The sequence below is a fragment of the Oncorhynchus gorbuscha genome, linkage group LG19, assembly GCF_021184085.1.
Source record: "Oncorhynchus gorbuscha isolate QuinsamMale2020 ecotype Even-year linkage group LG19, OgorEven_v1.0, whole genome shotgun sequence".
Lineage (NCBI taxonomy): Eukaryota > Metazoa > Chordata > Actinopteri > Salmoniformes > Salmonidae > Oncorhynchus > Oncorhynchus gorbuscha.
In genome coordinates, this window is record NC_060191.1 from 50,732,609 (window position 1) to 50,754,781 (window position 22,173).

The 22,173-nt window shown below is 46.9% G+C and overlaps 1 protein-coding gene across 1 annotated transcript in view; it reads left to right on the top strand.

Moving 5' to 3' along the window:
* The window catches only part of LOC124005435 (membrane-associated phosphatidylinositol transfer protein 3-like), a 181,133-nt gene that overhangs the window by 106,213 nt on the left and 52,747 nt on the right, over nt 1–22,173 (top strand). Inside the window, 3 exon segments of the mRNA XM_046314702.1 lie at nt 8,036–8,193; nt 9,796–9,935; nt 9,937–9,967. Of these exon segments, the coding sequence (XP_046170658.1) occupies nt 8,036–8,193; nt 9,796–9,935; nt 9,937–9,967 (329 nt within the window).

Consider the following 22,173-nt stretch of genomic DNA (forward strand, 5'->3'; position numbering starts at 1 on the left):
ACCCTTAACCATAACCCTAACCCTTAACCATAACCCTAACCCTTAAACATAACCCTAATCCTAGCTACATGTCCACACCCGGTTCAACCCTAACCCTTAACCATAACCCTAACCCTTAACCATAACCCTAACCCTTAAACATAACCCTAATCCTAGCTACATGTCCACACCCGGTTCAACCCTAACCCTTAACCATAACCCTAACCCTTAACCATAACCCTAACCCTTAAACATAACCCTAATCCTAGCTACATGTCCACACCCGGTTCAACCCTAACCCTTAACCATAACCCTAACCCTTAACCATAACCCTAACCCTTAACCATAACCCTAACCCTTAACCATAACCCTAACCCTTAACCATAACCCTAACCTTTAACCATAACCCTAATCCTAGCTACATGTCCACACCCGGTTCAACCCTAACCCTTAACCATAACCCTAACCCTTAACCATAACCCTAACCCTTAAACATAACCCTAATCCTAGCTACATGTCCACACCCGGTTCAACCCTAACCCTTAACCATAACCCTAACCCTTAACCATAACCCTAACCCTTAAACATAACCCTAATCCTAGCTACATGTCCACACCCGGTTCAACCCTAACCCTTAACCATAACCCTAACCCTTAACCATAACCCTAACCCTTAACCATAACCCTAACCCTTAACCATAACCCTAACCATTAACCATAACCCTAACCCTTAACCATAACCCTAATCCTAGCTACATGTCCACACCCGGTTCAACCCTAACCCTTAACCATAACCCTAACCCTTAACCATAACCCTAACCCTTAAACATAACCCTAATCCTAGCTACATGTCCACACCCGGTTCAACCCTAACCCTTAACCATAACCCTAACCCTTAACCATAACCCTAACCCTTAACCATAACCCTAACCCTTAACCATAACCCTAACCCTTAACCATAATCCTAACCCTTAACCATAACCCTAACCCTTAACCATAACCCTAATCCTAGCTACATGTCCACACCCGGTTCAACCCTAACCCTTAACCATAACCCTAACCCTTAACCATAACCCTAACCCTTAAACATAACCCTAATCCTAGCTACATGTCCACACCCGGTTCAACCCTAACCCTTAACCATAACCCTAACCCTTAACCATAACCTTAACCCTTAAACATAACCCTAATCCTAGCTACATGTCCACACCCGGTTCAACCCTAACCCTTAACCATAACCCTAACCCTTAACCATAACCCTAACCCTTAAACATAACCCTAATCCTAGCTACATGTCCACACCCGGTTCAACCCTAACCCTTAACCATAACCCTAACCCTTAACCATAACCCTAACCCTTAAACATAACCCTAATCCTAGCTACATGTCCATACCCAGTTCAACCCGAACCCTTAACCATAACCCTAACCCTTAACCATAACCCTAACCCTTAACCATAACCCTAATCCTAGCTACATGTCCACACCCGGTTCAACCCTAACCCTTAACCATAACCCTAACCCTTAACCATAACCCTAACCCTAACCCTTAAACATAACCCTAATCCTAGCTACATGTCCACACCCGGTTCAACCCTAACCCTTAACCATAACCCTAACCCTTAACCATAACCCTAACCCTTAACCATAACCCTAATCCTAGCTACATGTCCACACCCGGTTCAACCCTAACCCTTAACCATAACCCTAACCCTTAACCATAACCCTAATCCTAGCTACATGTCCACACCCGGTGCAACCCTAACCCTTAACCATAACCCTAACCCTTAACCATAACCCTAACCCTTAACCATAACCCTAATCCTAGCTACATGTCCACACCCGGTTCAACCCTAACCCTTAACCATAACCCTAACCCTTAACCATAACCCTAACCCTTAAACATAACCCTAATCCTAGCTACATGTCCATACCCAGTTCAAACCTAACCCTTAACCATAACCCTAACCCTTAACCATAACCCTAACCCTTAAACATAACCCTAATCCTAGCTACATGTCCATACCCAGTTCAAACCTAACCCTTAACCATAACCCTAACCCTTAACCATAACCCTAACCAATAACCCTAACCCTTAACCATAACCCTAACCCTTAACCATAACCCTTAACCATAACCATAACCATAACCCTTAACCATAACCCTAACCCTAACCTAACCCTAACCCTAACCCTAACCCTAACCCTTAACCATAACCCTTAACCCAAACCATAACCCTAATCCTTAACCCTAACCCTAACCCTTAACCATAACCATAACCCTAACCCTTAATCCTAACCCTTAACCATAACCATAAACCATAACCCTAACCCTTAACCATAACCCTTAACCATAACCATAACCCTTAACCATAACCCTAACCCTAACCCTTAACCATAACCCTAACCCTAACCCATAACCCTTAACCATAACCATAACCCTAATCCTTAACCCTAACCCTAACCCTAACCCTTAACCATAACCATAACCCTAACCCTTAACCATAACCCTAACCCTTAATCCTACCCTTAACCATAAACCATAACCCTAACCCTTAACCATAAACCATAACCCTAACCCTAACCCTTAACCATAACCCTAACCCTCACCCTTAACCATAACCATAAACCATAACCCTAACCCTTAACCATAACCTTAACCCTTAACCATAACCATAACCCTTTATCCTAACCCTTAACCATAACCCTAAACCATAACCATAAACCATAACCCTAACCCTTAACCATAACCCTAACCCTAACCCTAAACCATAACCATAAACCATAACCCTAACCCTTAACCATAACCCTAACCCTTAACCATAACCCTAACCCTTACTCCTAACCCGTAACCATAACCATAAACCATAAACCATAACCCTTAACCGTAACCATAACCATAACCCTAACCCTAACCCTTAACCATAACCATAAACCATAACCCTAACCCTTAACCATAACCCTAACCCTTTATCCTAACCCTTAACCATAACCCTAACCCTAAACCATAACCATAAACCATAACCCTAACCCTTAACCATAACCCTAACCCTAAACCATAACCATAAACCATAACCCCAACCCTTAACCATAACCCTAACCCTAACCCTTAACCATAACCCTAACCCTTAACCATAACCATAACCCTAACCCTAACCCTTAACCATAACCATAACCCTAACCCTTAACCATAACCCTAACCCTAACCCATAACCCTAACCATTAACCATAACCATAACCCTAACCCTTAACCATAACCATAACCATAACCATAACCATAACCCTAACCCTTAACCATAACCATAACCATAACCCTAACCCTTAACCATAACCATAACCATAACCATAACCCTTAACCTTAACCATAACCATAACCATAACCATAACCCTTAACCATAACCATAACCCTAACCCTAACCCTTAACCATAACCATAACCATAACCCTAACCCTTAACCATAACCCTAACCCTTGCTTCATGTCCACACCCGGCTCAACCCTAACTCTAATTTAAATTTCTATTGTCCTCCAAAAGTGTGGACAATACCTCCAAGAGTGCAATTCATGCACCGTGGTTGGATTATGAGGAGGTCGTAACAGAACTTTTCCCTTTGCTCATCTCAGTGATAGACACAGTGGGGATTATTCTGCCTTTTCTCTCCCTTGGCAGGACTCTGTTGACATTCTGATTCAATGAAGATAAAGGTTCAATACTGTATGTAGATACTCAGACGTAGGGAAAATCCCATAATAGTATACTTCTACCATCACATTCTTGGCATATACCACTGTCATTAGAGTCATATCTGAATACATGTTTTCTTATGCAGTTCCATACCCAATGTTTATTCCAGACATTTCTAGTGATATTTTTAATGATTTGTGTATGAGTGCACGTCCATCCATCTATGTACTCAGTGGTGTGATGGGATAGCCCAGAAGTACTGTAGCTATCTGGCCCTCAGTCCGGTTGTCATGGGATGTTCTATTTATGTGTGTCACTCTGTCATCAATATGTCCCTTTCTACCTGCCTTTCTGCCTGCCTTTCTGCCTTCCTTTCTGCCTGTCTACCTGCCTGCCTTTCTGCCTTCCTTTCTGCCTGTCTACCTGCCTGTCTACCTGCCTGCCTTTCTGCCTTCCTTTCTGCCTGTCTACCTGCCTGCCTTTCTGCCTTCCTTTCTGCCTGTCTACCTGCCTGTCTACCTGCCTGCCTTTCTGCCTTCCTTTCTGCCTGTCTACCTGCCTGTCTGCCTGCCGCTTGTCCGCTTTTCAGCCTGCCTATCTGACTGTTTCTCTACCATCCTGCTTGCCTTTCTGCCTGCCGGTCTGCTTGTCTGCCTGCCTGCCTTTCTGTCTATCTATATGCCTGCCGGCCTCCCTGTCTACCTGCCGGCCTCCCTGTCTACCTGCCGGCCTCCCTGTCTACCTGCCGGCCTCCCTGTCTACCTGCCGGCCTCCCTGTCTACCTGCCGGCCTCCCTGTCTACTTGCCGGCCTCCCTGTCTACCTGCAGGCCTCCTTGTCTACCTGCCGGCCTCCTTGTCTACCTGCCGGCCTCCCTGTCTACTTGCCGGCCTCCCTGTCTACTTGCCGGCCTCCCTGTCTACTTGCCGGCCTCCCTGTCTACTTGCCGGCCTCCCTGTCTACCTGCCGGCCTCCCTGTCTACCTGCCGGCCTCCCTGTCTACCTGCCGGCCTCCCTGTCTACCTGCCGGCCTCCCTGTCTACTTGCCGGCCTCCCTGTCTACCTGCCGGCCTCCCTGTCTACCTGCCGGCCTCCCTGTCTACTTTCCGGCCTCCCTGTCTACTTGCCGGCCTCCTGTCTACCTGCCGGCCTCCCAGTCTACCTGCCGGCCTCCTGTCTACCTGCCGGCCTCTCTGTCTACCTGCCGGCCTCCCTGTCTACCTGTCGGCCTCCCTGTCTACTTGCCGGCCTCCCTGTCTACCTGCCGGCCTCCCTGTCTACCTGCCGGCCTCCCTGTCTACTTTCCGGCCTCCCTGTCTACTTGCCGGCCTCCCTGTCTACCTGCCGGCCTCCCAGTCTACCTGCCGGCCTCCCTGTCTACCTGCCGGCCTCCCTGTCTACCTGCCGGCCTCCCTGTCTACCTGCCTGCCTCCCTGTCTACCTGCCGGCCTCCCTGTCTACCTGCCGGCCTCCCTGTCTACCTGCCGGCCTCCCTGTCTACCTGCCGGCCTCCCTGTCTACCTGCCGGCCTCCCTGTCTACTTGCCGGCCTCCCTGTCTACCTGCCGGCCTCCCTGTCTACCTGCCGGCCTCCCTGTCTACCTGCCGGCCTCCCTGTCTACCTGCCGGCCTCCCTGTCTACCTGCCGGCCTGCTCTGGGCCATAAATAGCCTATTTGTGGCAGTGCCAGTGTGCATAGGAGACTGACAACTGCAGGTGAATGTCGCTATTGCTGGGTGGATGGGGAGCTCCCAGCTCTCTACCATGCTACCAATTAACCAGCACCAAGCAACCAGTGTTCCCATTCCAAATCACATGCTCCAGTGAGGCCCACGTCAGCGTAGTTACAGTCATAGAAATGGCATTTTATTTGTATGGCTACAGTAGCCAGATCCCTGGCAACCTAAGCTGCATCCTAAATGGCACCCTATTCCCTATTTAGTGCATTTATTTTGGGCCTCTGGTCAAAAGTAATGCACTATATAGGGAATTGGGTGCCCTACCATTGGCGCCCTACTCTCTCAGAGATTTGACTTGTTCACACTGATTCTGCAGCGTGTCCATGGTGACGCACCTCTCATCATCTTCTCCCCCTGCTAGTTATTCTCTTCATTAAAACCCCAGTCAGCTCAGCAGTGTGGAGGATGGAGGAGGAGGATGGGCACAGGGCATCACCTCCCGGTCACATGGAGGGCTCTGCTATTATTAGAGCTGTGGCATCCCAGGCATCAGCCCACTCCTTAGGGGCCTCTGGGAAGCCTGCATATCTCCGGGTCACCTGCCTGTCAGGAGCCTCTTTTTCCACCTCAAACAGGGGATTTCCCAGTAGGCCCTCTGCTAACAACGAAAGCCTTTTCTCCTTCCTCTGTTGAAGTCGTGATCGGTCAGAGAGCTTCTCTCTCTCTCTCTCTCTCCTCTCTCTCTCTCTCTCTCTCTCTCTCTCTCTCTCTCTCTCTCTCTCTGTCTCTCTGTCTCTCTCTCTCTGTCTCTCTCTCTCTCTCCCTCATCAAAAACACCGGACATGGTGATTGACTTTGGAAGGAACACTACCATGCACACACCATCACTGATAAAAGGTGGGCCTATCGAAATAGTGGAGGAGTACAACTACTGTGGTCTAGGCACAACCAGCTGTCCTGGGTTCAGTGTTCTGACACTATTTTTTGAAAGGCCAACAGAGAATGTATTTCTGACAGAAACTGCACTTTTTTAATATTGATTTAATATTGATTCTGTCCTACTGCTTGACCTGCTGGTTTGGGAATATCAAGGTTGCACAGAAAAATAGGTTGGGCAAGAGAGTCAGGACTTGTGAGAATATCATGGGGCTGCAACAGCAAGAACTGTCATCTCTCTACCTGGGCAGAGCCCTCCAGAAGGCCAATAAAAGGGGTTGACTCTTCTCACCCACTCCACTCCGATTTCCAGCTCCTTCCCTCTAGCCTCAGGTACAGACGACCTACGGTTAAAAGACATAGGGCCAAATACTCTTTTATTCAGAATGCAATTCTGCAGCTTAACAAAATGTTAGACTAATTGCACTTTAGCACTTGCAGAATGAATCTGTACTTACCCTGCCTACTGCCTTGTAAATATCCTTTGCTATTTATTACGTTTTTTATGTGTGATATGTTCTATGACTGCTGCAAAATGCGGGCTGATTTTCCCTCTTGGGCTGGCCACAGACCATAATCCTTCACTCTTAGTTTTGGTTGGACTGGAGGGTCTTCAGGGTGTGTAGATTTATAGCCAGGCAGTGGGTTTAAGGCTAGCTTGGCTGTTCAAACATCCGCAAGCCCCATCTGTCTCTCTGCTCTGCCAAAGAGAGAGAGGAGAGCTTTTCAGACTGAGTCAGAATGGTCAAGGGCCCTACTAAAGCCCCGGTCTCCTCTCCCAGATAACATATGCTTACCACACACAAGCTCAACCAACCCGTTATTTCCCCTGCCCACTCAGGACACACACAGTGGACTGAGTTGTCAAAATCCATTATACTGAGTGACTGAGATGCAGGCTTGTATTTAAATTTGAGTCAGCCTCCCTCGTCTCACTCTTTTGCAACATTCGTAGATTTGGTTTATAATTTTTCTCTCTGCCTCTCTTTTCTCTTTCACCTCCCTCTCTCCTTCCATCCCTCCCTCTGCACCTCCCTCTCTCCTTCCATCCCTCCCTCTCCACCTGCCTCTCTCCTTCCACCCCTCCCTCTCCACCTGCCTCTCTCCTTCCACCCCTCCCTCTCCACCTGCCTCTCTCCTTCCACCCCTCCCTCTCCACCTGCCTCTCTCCTTCCACCCCTCCCTCTCCATCTGCCTCTCTCCTTCCACCCCTCCCTCTGCACCTGCCTCTCTCCTTCCACCCCTCCCTCTGCACCTCCCTCTCTCCTTCCAACCCTCCCTCTGCACCTCCCTCTCTCCTTCCATCCCTCCCTCTGCACCTGCCTCTCTCCTTCCATCCCTCCCTCTGCACCTCCCTCTCTCCTTCCACCCCTCCATCTGCACCTCCCTCTCTCCTTCCACCCCTCCCTCTGCACCTCCCTCTCTCCTTCCATCCCTCCCTCTGAACCTCCCTCTCTCCTTCCATCCCTCCCTCTGCATCTGCCTCTCTCTCTCCTTCCATCCCTCCCTCTGCATCTGCCTCTCTCCTTCCACCCCTCCCTCTGCGACTCTCTCTCTCCTTCCACCCCTCCCTCTGCGACTCTCTCTCTCCTTCCACCCCTCCCTCTGTGACTCTCTCCTTCCACCCCTCCCTCTGTGACTCCCTCTCTCCTTCCACCCCTCCCTCTGCGACTCTCTCTCTCCTTCCACCCCTCCCTCTGCGACTCCCTCTCTCCTTCCACCCCTCCCTCTGTGACTTCCTCTCTCCTTCCTCTTCTCCCAGTCTGATGCAGGAGGGGGTGGACCTGCGCCCCGGCAGCAGCAGTAGTCTGATTTTGAACCCAGGGAGGTTTGATTTTGAGGTCTCTGAATGTTTCCTGCTGGGCTGTCCACTGGGTCTGGTGCTGGCCATGAGACGCACGGTACTGCCTGCTGTCCAGGGTAGGTGTTGTTGGAGAAACACACACACTTCTCACACTCCTCTGTGTCTAGGCAGACCCTGATGCAACACCTTCCCCACAATGTTTAACTACCTCTCTGATGGACCAGATCTATCTTCATACTTATTTTGCTTGAAAAGACCACTAGTTCATAATTCTACTACATACAGCAGATGCAGCTTTTTAGAGCCTTTTCTAGACTACAAATATACTTATTTTTTATTTTTTTATTTAACCCTTATTTAACTAGGCAAGTCAGTTTAGAACAAATTCTTATTTACAATGAAGGCCTACCCAAAGGCAAAAGGACCCCTGCATGGACGGGGGCTGGGATTCAAAATAATAAATAATACAATTAAAATATAGGACAAAACACACATCACGACAAGGGAGACAACACAACACTACATAAAGAGAGACCTAAGACAACAGCATGGCAGCAACACCACATGACAACAGCATGGTAGCAATACAACATGACAACAACATGGTAGCAACACAACATGGCAGCAGCACAACATGGTAGCAGCACTAAACATGGTACAAACATTATTGGGCACAGACAACAGCAGAAAGGGCCAGAAGTTAGAGTCAACAATATATCACGCAAAGCAGCCACAAGTGTCCATGATTGAGTCTTTAAGTGAAGAGATTGAGATAAAACTGTCCAATTTGAGTGTTAGTTGTAGCTCGTTCCAGTTGCTAGCTGCAGCGAACTGAAAAGACGAGCGACCCAGGGATGTGTGTGCTTTGGGTACCTTTAACAGAATGTGACTGGCAGAACGGGTGTTGTATGTGGAGGATGAGGGCTGCAGTGAATATCTCAGATAGGGGGGAGTGAGGCCTAAGAGGGTTTTATAAATAATCATCAACCAGTGGGTCTTGCGACAGGTATACAGAGATGACCAGTTTACAGAGGAGTATAGAGTGCAGTGATGTGTCCTATAAGGAGCATTGGTGGCAAATCTGATGGCCAAATGGTAAAGAACATTTAGCTGCTCGAGAGCACCCTTATCTACCGGTCTAAAAATGATGTCTCCGTAATCTATTAGGATGGTTATCCGAATCAGGGTTAGTTTGGCAGCTGGGGTGAAATAGGAGCGATTACGATAGAGGCAACCAAGTCTAGATTTAACCTTAGCCTGCAGCTTTGATCTGTTCTGAGAGAAGGACAGTGTACTGTCTAGCCATACTCCCAAGTACTTGTATGAGGTGACAACCTCAAGCTCTAAATCCTCAGAGGTAGTAATCACACAGGTGGGGAGAGGGGCATTCTTCTTACCAAACCACATGACCTTTGTTTTGGAGGTGTTCAGAACAAGGTGAAGGCAGAGGAAGCTTGTTGGACATTAAGAAAGCTTTGTTGTAGAGCATTTAACACAAAATCCGGGGGAGGGGCCCGTTGAGTATAAGATTGTATCATCTGCATATAAATGGATGAGAGAGCTTCCTACTACCTGAGCTATGTTATTGATGTAAATTGAGAAGAGTGTGGGGCTACCTTTCCCACACATCACATTTCGTACACACAAGCCTTATAATGTATTAGATCACAGACTAAGCGCTCCCTAATCTCTGCTGTCTGCTGTCCTATGTCCCTCAGTGAGTCAACTCCGTCCTGCCTGCACCCAGATCTTCAACCTGTTCTACCCCTCAGACCCCTCTGCCTCCAGACTGGAGCCCCTGCTGGAGCCCCTCTTCCACAAGCTGCCCCCCTTCCCCATGCCGCGCTACCAGCGCTACCCCCCTGGGAGACGGACGCTGCACACTTATAGGTGAGTCAGAGGGAAACTGTTAATAGAAAATCAATGAAACTAAGGAGGCGATACCGGCGTATTCTCTGTTATACAGTGGGGCAAAAAAGTATTTAGTCAGACACCAATTGTGCAAGTTCTCCCACTTAAAAAGATGAGAGAGGCCTGTAATTTTCATCATAGGTACACTTCAACTATGACAGACAAAATGAGAAACAAAATCCAGAAAATCACATTGTATGATTTTAATGAATTCATTTGCAAATTATGGTGGAAAATAAGTATTTGGTCACCTACAAACAAGCTAGATTTCTGGCTCAGACTTCTTCTTTAAGAGGCTCCTCTGTCCTCCACTCGTTACCTGTATTAATGAAGTCACACTCCAAACTCCACTATGGCCAAGACCAAAGAGCTGTCAAAGGACACCAGAAACAAAATTGTAGACCTGTACCAAGCTGGGAAGACTGAATCTGCAATAGGGAAGCTTGGTTTGAAGAAATCAACTGTGGGAGCAATTATTAGGAAATGGAAGTCATACAAGACCACTGATAATCTCCCTCGATCTGGCACTCCACGCAAGATTTCACCCCGTGGGGTCAAAATGATCACAAGAACAGTGAGCAAAAATCCCAGAACCACACGGGGGGACCTAGTGAATGACCTGCAGAGTACTGGGACCAAAGTAACAAAGCTTACCATCAGTAACACACTACGCTGCCAGGGACTCAAATCCTGCAGTGCCAGACGTGTCCCCCTGCTTAAGCCAGTACATGTCCAGGCCCATCTGATGTTTGCTAGAGAGCATTTGGATGATCCAGAAGAAGGTTGGGAGAATGTCATATGGTCAGATGAAACCAAAATATAACTTTTTGGTAAAAACTCAACTCGTCATGTTTGGAGGACAAAGAATGCTGAGTTGCATCCAAAGAACACCATACCTACTGTGAAGCATGGGGGTGGAAATATCATGCTTTGGGGCTGTTTTTCTGCAAAGGGACCAGGACGACTGATCTGTGTAAAGGAAAGAATGAATGGGGCCATGTATCGTGAGATTTTGAGTGAAAACCTCCTTCCATCAGCAAGGGCATTGAAGATGAAACGTGGCTGGGTCTTTCAGCATGACAATGATCCCAAACACACCGCCGGGGCAACAAAGGAGTGGCTTCGTAAGAAGCATTTCAAGGTCCTGGAGTGGCCTAGCCAGTCTCCAGAGCTCAACCCCATAGAAAATCTTTGGAGGGAGTTGAAAGTCCGTGTTGCCCAGCAACAGCCCCAAAACATCACTGCTCTAGAGGAGATCTGCATGGAGGAATGGGCCAAAATACCAGCAACAGTGTGTGAAAACCTTGTGAAGACTTATAGAAAACATTTGACCTCTGTCACTGCCAACAAATCAAATCAAAATCAAATGTTATTTGTCACATACACATGGTTAGCAGATGTTAGTGCGAGTGTAGCGAAATGCTTGTGCTTCTAGTTCCGACAATGCAGTAATAACCAACAAGTAATCTAGCTAACAATTCCAAAACTACTACCTTATAGACACAAGTTTAAGGGGATAAAGAATATGTACATAAAGATATATGAATGAGTGATGGTACAGAGCGGCATAGGCAAGATACAGTAGATGGTATTGAGTGCAGTATATAGATATGAGATGAGTATGTAAACAAAGTGGCATAGTTAAAGCGGCTAATGATACATGTATTACATAAGGATGCAGTAGATGATATAGAGTACAATATATACGTATACATATGAGATGAATAATGTAGGGAACATTATATTAGGTAGCATTGTTTAAAGTGGCTAGTGATATATTTTACATCATTTCCCATAATTCCCATTATTAAAGTGGCTGGAGTTGAGTCAGTGTGTTGGCAGCAGCCACTCAATGTTAGTGGTGGCTGTTTAACAGTCTGATGGCCTTGAGATAGAAGCTGTTTTTCAGTCTCTCGGTCCCAGCTTTGATGCACCTGTACTGACCTCGCCTTCAGGATGATAGCGGGGTGAACAGGCAGTGGCTCTGGTGGTTTTCTGTCCTTGATGATCTTTATGGCCTTCCTGTGACATCGGGTGGTGTAGGTGTCCTGGAGGGCAGGTAGTTTGCCCCCGGTGATGCGTTGTGCAGACCTCACTACCCTCTGGAGAACCTTACGGTTGTGGGCGGAGCAGTTGCCGTACCAGGCGGTGATACAGCCCGACAGGATGCTTTTGGAGATAAGCCGAATTTCTTCAGCCTCCTGAGGTTGAAGAGGCGCTGCTGCGCCTTCTTCATGATGCTGTCTGTGTGGGTGGACCAATTCAGTTTTTCTGTGATGTGTATGCCAAGGAACTTAAAACTTACTACCACTACTGTTCCATCGATATAGATAGGGGGGTGTTCCCTCTGCTGGTCAAATCCTTCAATGTGATTTTCTGGATTTTGTTTCTCATTTTGTCTGTCATAGTTGAAGTGTACATAGGGATGAAAATTACAGGCCTCTCTCATCTTTTTAAGTGGGAGAACTTGCACAATTGGTGGCTGACTAAATACTTTTTGTGCCCCACTGTATATATTTTTTAAATGTATTGTCCTTTGTTACTTTCCCCTAACCCTACCACCCCTTATTATTATTATTATATTACCAGCTCTCCCCTAACCCTACCACCCCTCCCCTAACCCTACCAGCCCTCCCCTAACCCTACCAGCCCTCCCCTAACCCTACCACCCTCCCCTAACCCTACCAGCCCTCCCCTAACCCTACCACCCCTCCCCTAACCCTACCAGCCCTCCCCTAACCCTACCACCCCTCCCCTAACCCTACCAGCCCTCCCCTAACCCTACCACCCCTCCCCTAACCCCACCAGCCCTCCCCTAACCTTACCACCCCTCCCCTAACCCTACCAGCCCTCCCTAACCCTTACCAGCCCTCCGCTAACCCTACCACCCCTCCCCTTACCCTACCACCGCTCCCCTAACCCTACCACCCCTCCCCTAATCCTACCACCTCTCCCCTAACCCTACCACCCCTCCCCTAACCCTACCAGCCCTCCCCTAACCCTACCAGCCCTCCGCTAACCCTACCACCCCTCCCCTTACCCTACCACCGCTCCCCTAACCCTACCACCCCTCCCCTAACCCTACCACCTCTCCCCTAACCCTACCACCCCTCCCCAAATTGGAGTAAACTAATGGACAACAACACTTAGGCTTCTACTTCCAGCTTATACATACCATATACATTTTACAGACACAATGTGCTTTACAATAGTTAACTCTTGTTTGTTTTTAATCCCATCCTTCAGTTACCCTCAACCCCTCCCTTCTATCTCTGAAGACCATTCCAGATTTCATTTATATTTGCCATGTATTTTTCAACTGTGCTGTGATGTTTCACAAAAGTTATGAACTTTCTATTCTCATAGTTTCTACAGGTTGCAAATTAAGATAAACATTTTTATTAGGAAATTATTGATCAATTTATTATGACTTTTTAAATCACCCAGCAGTGCTATTTACAGATTTAACTCCAGGTAAATATTGCAATTCTACAGCTCAACCTGCTAAACCTGCGACTATTTGCATTTGCATTTGTGCACACACACGCACGCACGCGCGCGCGCGCACACACACACACACACACACACACACACACACACACACACACACACACACACACACACACACACACACACACACACACACACACACACACACACACACACACACACACACACATACACACACACACACACACAACACACACACACACACACACACACACACACACACACACACACACACACACACACACACACACACACACACACACACACACACACACACACACACACACACACACACACACACACACAGTCTATACCTGTTGTATTCGGCTCATGTGACAAATACATTTGATTTGGTGTGTAGTGAGAAGGTAATGCTAGGATTTATTATATTCTGAAACACACACACAAATGCGTGCACATCCACACTCTCACACACACACAGTGGTGGAACTGAGGCTCTCACTGTCTGTTAGCCTTACAGAAAAATAGGCGAGTCTGGCCCGAAGCCTTGCATTTCAAAGTCATTATAATTCATCCTCTTGGGTGTTACGTTAACCTGCGACCTCTCTGAGGATCAGACTCAGACACCTGTGTGTTTGTGCATCTGTGTGTGTGTGTGTGTGTGTGTGTGTGTGTGTGTGTGTGTGTGTGTGTGTGTGTGTGTGTGTGTGTGTGTGTGTGTGTGTGTGTGTGTGTGTGTGTGTGTGTGTGTGTGTGTGTGTGTGTGTGTGTGGTATTACTGGGCTAGATGTGTCAGGGTAGGTAGGTACTAGGTAGCACAATAATCCCAGCAGGGACAGGAGGGCTTGCTTTAACACTCTAATGAAGCACTGATTTTTTTAAAACAATGTTTTTAGCCTCCTTCTGGGACTTTGAGACTTAAACACCATGCCTCTGCCCCTGCTTCTCTCAAGGTAAATCACAGGGAGATCGTAGTACAAAGGCTGTACAGTACAACCTACAGCCGTTCTGGTCCTGTCTAGGGGGTGTACTTGTACATCAAGCTGTTTCACGCCACAGAAACAGTAGAAAGGCTCCTGCCCTATGGACCATTCTGGCTCTGACACTGCATACTTATGGTTCATGAGGGAGTGCCACAGACCTAAAATGCTGAAAGAAACCAACTTATATGAAGTAACCGCACAAATTACAATAATGTCACAACAACATCAACAACGGCAAATTAGCTGTTAGCAACTCCCCACATTAGCAAACTGCTTACTGACAATATGTGTCATCCTATTCAGAAGTCCCTGTCAGTTAGAAGTTAGAAGGTGTTTGATTAGAGGGGAGGAATCTCATGGTGCATCAGTAGTTTGCTAGACTGGTGTTCAGCAAGGAGACACTTTCACACTCTCACAGTCCTCCTACAGGGAATAGGGTGTCATTTGGGACACATCTACAGTCTCTCACAGCATTGCTGATTTTTAATTAGGCCACTAAATCCATTGATCAGAGGCTGTCAAAGTATGAGTTAAATTAAAACACACCCACGCAGCAGCGCGCACACACACACACACACACACACACACACACACACACACACACACACACACACACACACACACACACACACACACACACACACACACACACACACACACACACACACACACACACACACACACACACACACACACACACACACACACACACACACACACACACACACACACACACACACTGAAGCACTAATTTCTTTTGGTGCTATAAAATGGGAATTATTTAAAGCGATGGTGACATGGAGAAGCGATCAAATCCTACTCCTATTGGTAAGGCTCTACCATCAGTACCCATCCACACTGTAGAGGCTTTATTGTGACGAAGGGCAGTAATACAGAGAAAATCAGCTTTCTGTTGGTTGCTTTTCTATTGACTGAAATGCAACGGCAGTAGACAAACAGCCAATGCTCTGCAACTGTCAACTCCTGAGTTTGTATGGTTATGTCTTTCATATCGCACAGGAAGAGTTGAGTCCTTGCATTGCACTGCAGCAATATTATACATACATACGCACACACACAAACACACATACACACACATGCGCACACCACACACACAGAGAGAGAACAGTATGCCTTTGAAGCCAGGCTGTAGTAAAGAGATGTTTCAAGGCCCCAGTATAATCATGCACATCTCCTCCTTCTGTCCACTGTCCACCACAACATTGGTGCTTTCATTCTTCTTAACTCCCCTCCATTTCCATACTGATAGTGGTGTTGTGGTCCTGGTGCCTCCTACCCCCTTGCCCCCCCTACCCACCTGCCCTCTCCTCTCACCCCTCTCCTACCCACCTGCCTTCTCCTCTCCCCCCCTCCTACCCACCTGCCCTCTCCTCTCACCCCTTTCCTACCCCCCTGCCCTCTCCTCTCACCCCTCTCGTACCTCCCTGTCCTCTCCTCTCACTTCTCTCCTACCTCCCTGTCATTACCTCTCCCCGCAGATACTGTCATCTCGCTCCCTATTTCTCTCTCTCACTCTGTCTTTCTCTATACCTCACACTCTCTCTGCATCTTGTCTCTCATTCCCACCCTTTCTCGTTCAACTGCAGATTCTGCCTTACTTTCTTTCAAACAGTTTATTTTATATTTTGCATTAAATGACAGTCAACAACGTTCAGAGGATTCTGTCTTTCTCTCATCTAAATTAAATTAAATTCAAGGGGCTTTATTGGCATGGGAAACATATGTTAACATTGCCAAAGCAAGTGAAGTAGATAATATACAAAAGCCAAGACAATGCAGGAGTGGCTTCAGGACAAGCCTCTGAATGTCCTTGAGTGACAGAGCCAGAGCCCGGACTTCAACCCGAACATCTCTGGAGAGACCTGACAATAGTTGTGCAGCATCGCTCCCCATCCAACCTAACACAGCTTGAGAGTCTGTTTGGTTCATCCTTGGGAGCAATTTCCAAACGCCTGAAGGTACCACGTTCATTTGTATAAACAATAATATGCAAGTATAAACACTATGGGACCACTCAGCCGTCATACCGCTCAGGAAGGAGACGCGTTCTGTCTCCTAGAGATGAACGTACTTTAGTGCGAAAAGTGCAAATCAACCCCAGAACAGGGGAGCATGGGGGTGGCAGCATGTAGTGGGGGTGCTTTTCTGGAAGGGGGGCTGGTGCACTTCACAAAATAGATGTCATCATGAGAGAGGAAAATGATGTGGATATATTGAAGCAACATCTCAAGTCATCAGTCAGGAAGTTAAAGCTTGGTGGCAAATGAGTCTTCTAATGGTCAATGACCCCAAACATACTTCCAACGTTGTGGGAAAATGGCTTAATGACAGCAAAGTCAAGGTATTGGAGTGGCCATCATAGTCCTGACCTCAATCCTATAGAAGATTTGTGGGCAGAACTGAATAAGCGTGTGCGAGCAAAGAGGCCTACAACTTGACTCTTCAGCTCTGTCAGGAGTAATGGGCCAAAATTCACCTAACTTATTGTGGGAAGCTTGTGGGAAGCTTGTGGAAAACTACCCGAAATGTTTGACCCAAGTTAAACAATTTAAATGCAATGCTACCAAATATGAATTGAGTGTATGTAAACTTCTGACCCACTGGGAATGTGATGAAAGAAATAAAAGCTGATATAAATCATCCTCTCTACTATTATTCTGACATTTCACATTCTTAAAATAAAGTGGTGATCCTAACTGACCTAAGACTGGGCATTTTTACTAGGATTAAATGTCTGGAATTGTGAAAAACTGAGTTTAAATGTATTTGGTTAAGGTGTATGTACACTTCCGACTTCAACTGTAAATAAGCATAAAAATAGGTTGTTTTTACAGTGGTGTTTGTTCTTCACTGGTTGACCTTTTCTTCAGGTAACAGGTCACAAATCTTGCTGCTGTGATGCCGAACTGTGGTATTTCACCCAGTAGATATGGGAGTTTATTAAAATTGGGTTTGTTTACGAATTCTTTGTGGATCTGTGTAATCTGAGGGAAATATGTGTCTCTAATATGGTCATACATTGGGCAGGAGGTTAGGAAGTGCAGCTCAGTTTCCAACTCATTTTGTGGGCAGTGTGCACATAGCCTGTCTTCTCTTCAGAACCATGTCTGCCTACGCCTGCCTTTCTCAATAGCAAGGCTATGCTCACTGAGTCTGTACATAGTCAAAGCTTTCCTTAAGTTTGGTAAGTCACTGTGGTCAGGTATTCTGCCACTGTGTACTCTCTGTTTAGGGCCAAATAGCATTCTAGTTTGCTCTGTTTTTTTTCTTAATTCTTTCCAATGTGTCAAGTAATTACCTTTCTGTTTTCTCATGATTTGGTTGTCTAATTATGTTGCTGTCCTAGAGCTCTGTGGGGTGTGTTTGTATTTGTGAACAGAGCCCCAGGACCAGCTTGCTTAGGGGACTCTTCTCCAGGTTCATCTCTCTGTAGGTGATGGCTTTGTTATGGAATGTTTGGGAATCGCTTCCTTTTAGGTGGTTGTAGAATTTAACGTCTCTTTTCTGGATTTTGATAAGTAGCAGGTATTAGCCTAATTCTACTCTGCATGCATTATTTGGTGTTCTACATTGTACACAGTCTCAATCATCTCTCTCTCTCTCTCTCTCTCTCTCTCTCTCTCTCTCTCTCTCTCTCTCGCTTTCTCTCTTATCTATCTTTTTCTCGCTCTCAGTCACTCTCTCAACCTCTGTTTCTCCTCCAGCAAACATTGTTAAAATCCTGGTGTTGTTTCTTTCTCTCGACAGAGAGTGCGTGACAGTCAGCGTCCCCTGTCTGTGTGCAGTGTGCTGTGAAAGTCCCCACTAACACTAAAGTGACAGAGGATGAGGGCTCCACTGAGAGAAGAAGGAATGTGGCTCATTAAAAATAGAGGATGTGGAGCCTCCCGGGTGGTGCAGTGGTTAAGGGCGCTGTACTGCAGAGCCAGCTGTGCCACCAGAGTCTCTGGGTTCGTGCCCAGGCTCTGTCGTAACCGCCCGCAACCGGGTTAGGGCTTGGGGATATCCTTGTCTCATTGCGCACCAGCGACTCCTGTGGCGGGCCCGGGCGCAGAGCGCGCTAACCAAGGTTGCCAGGTGCACAGTGTTTCCTCCGACACATTGATGCGGCTGGCTTACGGGTTGGACGCGCGCTGTGTTAAGAAGAGGTGTGGCTTGGTTGGGTTGTGTATTGGAGGATGCATGACTTTCAACCTTCATCTCTCCCGAGCCGTATGGGAGTTGTAGCAATGAGACAATGAGATTGACAGCCGAGTAGTGTGGAGGAGCATCCGATGCTTTGTTTAAATGCTCCACTAAAGGTCACAGTGGCAGCAACACAAAGAGTTAACCTCACTGGAATGGATTGCATAATGACAGTAGACATCCTTTAAGGACCGAGCTGATAGACGATGGCTCACAATAACATATTTTGATATGCAGACATGCAAACACACAGAAATATAGTCACATAAACACACACACACACACACACACACACACACACACACACACACACACACACACACACACACACACACACACACACACACACACACACACACACACACACACACACACACACACACACACACACACACACACACACACACACACACACACACACACACACACACACACACACACACACACACACACACACACACACACACACACACACACACACACACACACACACACACACACACACACACACACACACACACACACGCCTCCTCATGAAAACAAACATCCAGTACACACATTGCCTCTCCATGGATTGCTGGTTAAATAGAGGATATAGTCCTCAGATGATCAGTCGAGGTGGAGATGCACTGCTCCCTGTTTAGCATTCTGATACAGGAAAATGTTCTCATTGAATACTGTATCTCCATATCCTGGCATCCATGCTGCTGGCATCCATGCCCCCTGCTGCCCATAATAATTATCATCCAGCCTTTCTGTGTTCTACTGGCCCTGTCATAATGTAAAGACACAATACCTGCTGAGAACATCAAACAGGGTCTGGTCCATCCTCTACATCTGTGGCGACCAGTGATTCACCGCTCGGTAACCAGTAATCACCCACACATACACATACATGCATGAGAACATGCACGCACCCGCAGATACACACACACACACACACACACACACACACACACACACACACACACACACACACACACACACACACACACACACACACACACACACACACACACACACACACACACACACACACACACACACACACACACACACACACACACACACACACACACACACATCACCGGGGCCTCTATACCAGGTGATTGCTCTGTTATTATCTATGCATAGCCACCTTAGCAACCCTACCTGAATGTACCTAATTATCTCAATTACCTCAACACCGATGCCCCCGCACATTGACACGTTGACACTCTGTACCGGTACCCCTGTATATAGCCTCCACATTGATATGTTGACTCTGTACTGGTACCCCCTGTATATAGCCTCCACATTGATATGTTGACTCTGTACCGGTACCCCCTGTATATAGCCTCCACATTGATATGTTGACTCTGTACCGGTACCCCCTGTATATAGCCTCCACATTGATACGCTGACTCTGTAAAGGTACCCCCTGTATATAGCCACCACATTGATATGTTGACTCTGTACCGGTACTCCCTGTATATAGCCTCCACATTGATATGTTGACTCTGTACCGGTACCCCCTGTATATAGCCTCCACATTGATAAGTTGACTCTGTACCGGTACCCCCTGTATATAGTCTCCACATTGATAAGTTGACTCTGTACCGGTACCCCCTGTATATAGCCTCCACATTGATAAGTTGACTCTGTACCGGTACCCCCTGTATATAGCCTCCACATTGATAAGTTGACTCTGTACCGGTACCCCCTGTATATAGCCTCCACATTGATACGTTGACTCTGTACCGGTACTCCCTGTATATAGCCTCCACATTGATATGTTGACTCTGTACCGGTACTCCCTGTATATAGCCTCCACATTGACACGTTGACTCTGTACCGGTACTCCCTGTATATAGCCTCCACATAGATACGGTGACTCTGTACCGGTACTCCCTGTATATAGCCTCCACATTGATATGTTGACTCTGTACCGGTACCCCCTGTATATAGCCTCCACATTGATACGTTGACTCTGTACCGGTACTCCTTGTATATAGCCTCCACATTGATAAGTTGACTCTGTAAAGGTACTCCCTGTATATAGCCTCCACATTGATATGTTGACTCTGTACCGGTACTCCCTGTATATAGCCTCCACATTGATATGTTGACTCTGTACTGGTACCCCTGTATATAGCCTCCACATTGATATGTTGACTCTGTAAAGATACTTCCTGTATATAGCCTCCACATTGATATGTTGACTCTGTAAAGGTACTTCCTGTATATAGCCTCCACATTGATATGTTGACTCTGTAAAGGTACTTCCTGTATATAGCCTCCACATTGATATGTTGACTCTGTACTGGTACCCCCTGTATATAGCCTCCACATTGATATGTTGACTCTGTACTGGTACCCCCTGTATATAGCCTCCACATTGATATGTTGACTCTGTACTGGTACCCCCTGTATATAGCCTCCACATTGATATGTTGACTCTGTACTGGTACCCCCTGTATATAGCCTCCACATTGATATGTTGACTCTGTACCGGTACCCCCTGTATATAGCCTCCACATTGATATGTTGACTCTGTACTGGTACCCCTGTATATAGCCTCCACATTGATATGTTGACTCTGTAAAGGTACTTCCTGTATATAGCCTCCACATTGATATGTTGACTCTGTAAAGGTACTTCCTGTATATAGCCTCCACATTGATATGTTGACTCTGTAAAGGTACTTCCTGTATATAGCCTCCACATTGATATGTTGACTCTGTACTGGTACCCCCTGTATATAGCCTCCACATTGATATGTTGACTCTGTACTGGTACCCCCTGTATATAGCCTCCACATTGATATGTTGACTCTGTACCGGTACTCCCTGTATAAAGCCTCCACATTGATATGTTGACTCTGTACCGGTACCCCTGTATAAAGCCTCCACATTGACTCTGTACCGGTACCCCTGTATAAAGCCTCCACATTGACTCTGTACCGGTACTCCCTGTATATAGCCTCCACATTGATATGTTGACTCTGTACCGGTACCCCTGTATAAAGCCTCCACATTGACTCTGTACCGGTACTCCCTGTATATAGCCTCCACATTGATATGTTGACTCTGTACCGGTACCCCTGTATAAAGCCTCCATTGACTCTGCCTCCCCTGTACCTCCACATTGACTCTGTACCGGTACCCCTGTATAAAGCCTCCACATTGACTCTGTACCGGTACTCCTGTATATAGCCTCCACATTGATATGTTGACTCTGTACCGGTACCCCTGTATAAAGCCTCCACATTGACTCTGTACCGGTACTCCTGTATATAGCCTCCACATTGATATGTTGACTCTGTACCGGTACCCCTGTATAAAGCCTCCACATTGACTCTGTACCGGTACTCCCTGTATATAGCCTCCACATTGATATGTTGACTCTGTACCGGTACCCCTGTATAAAGCCTCCACATTGACTCTGTACCGGTACTCCCTGTATATAGCCTCCACATTGATATGTTGACTCTGTACCGGTACCCCTGTATAAAGCCTCCACATTGACTCTGTACCGGTACCCCTG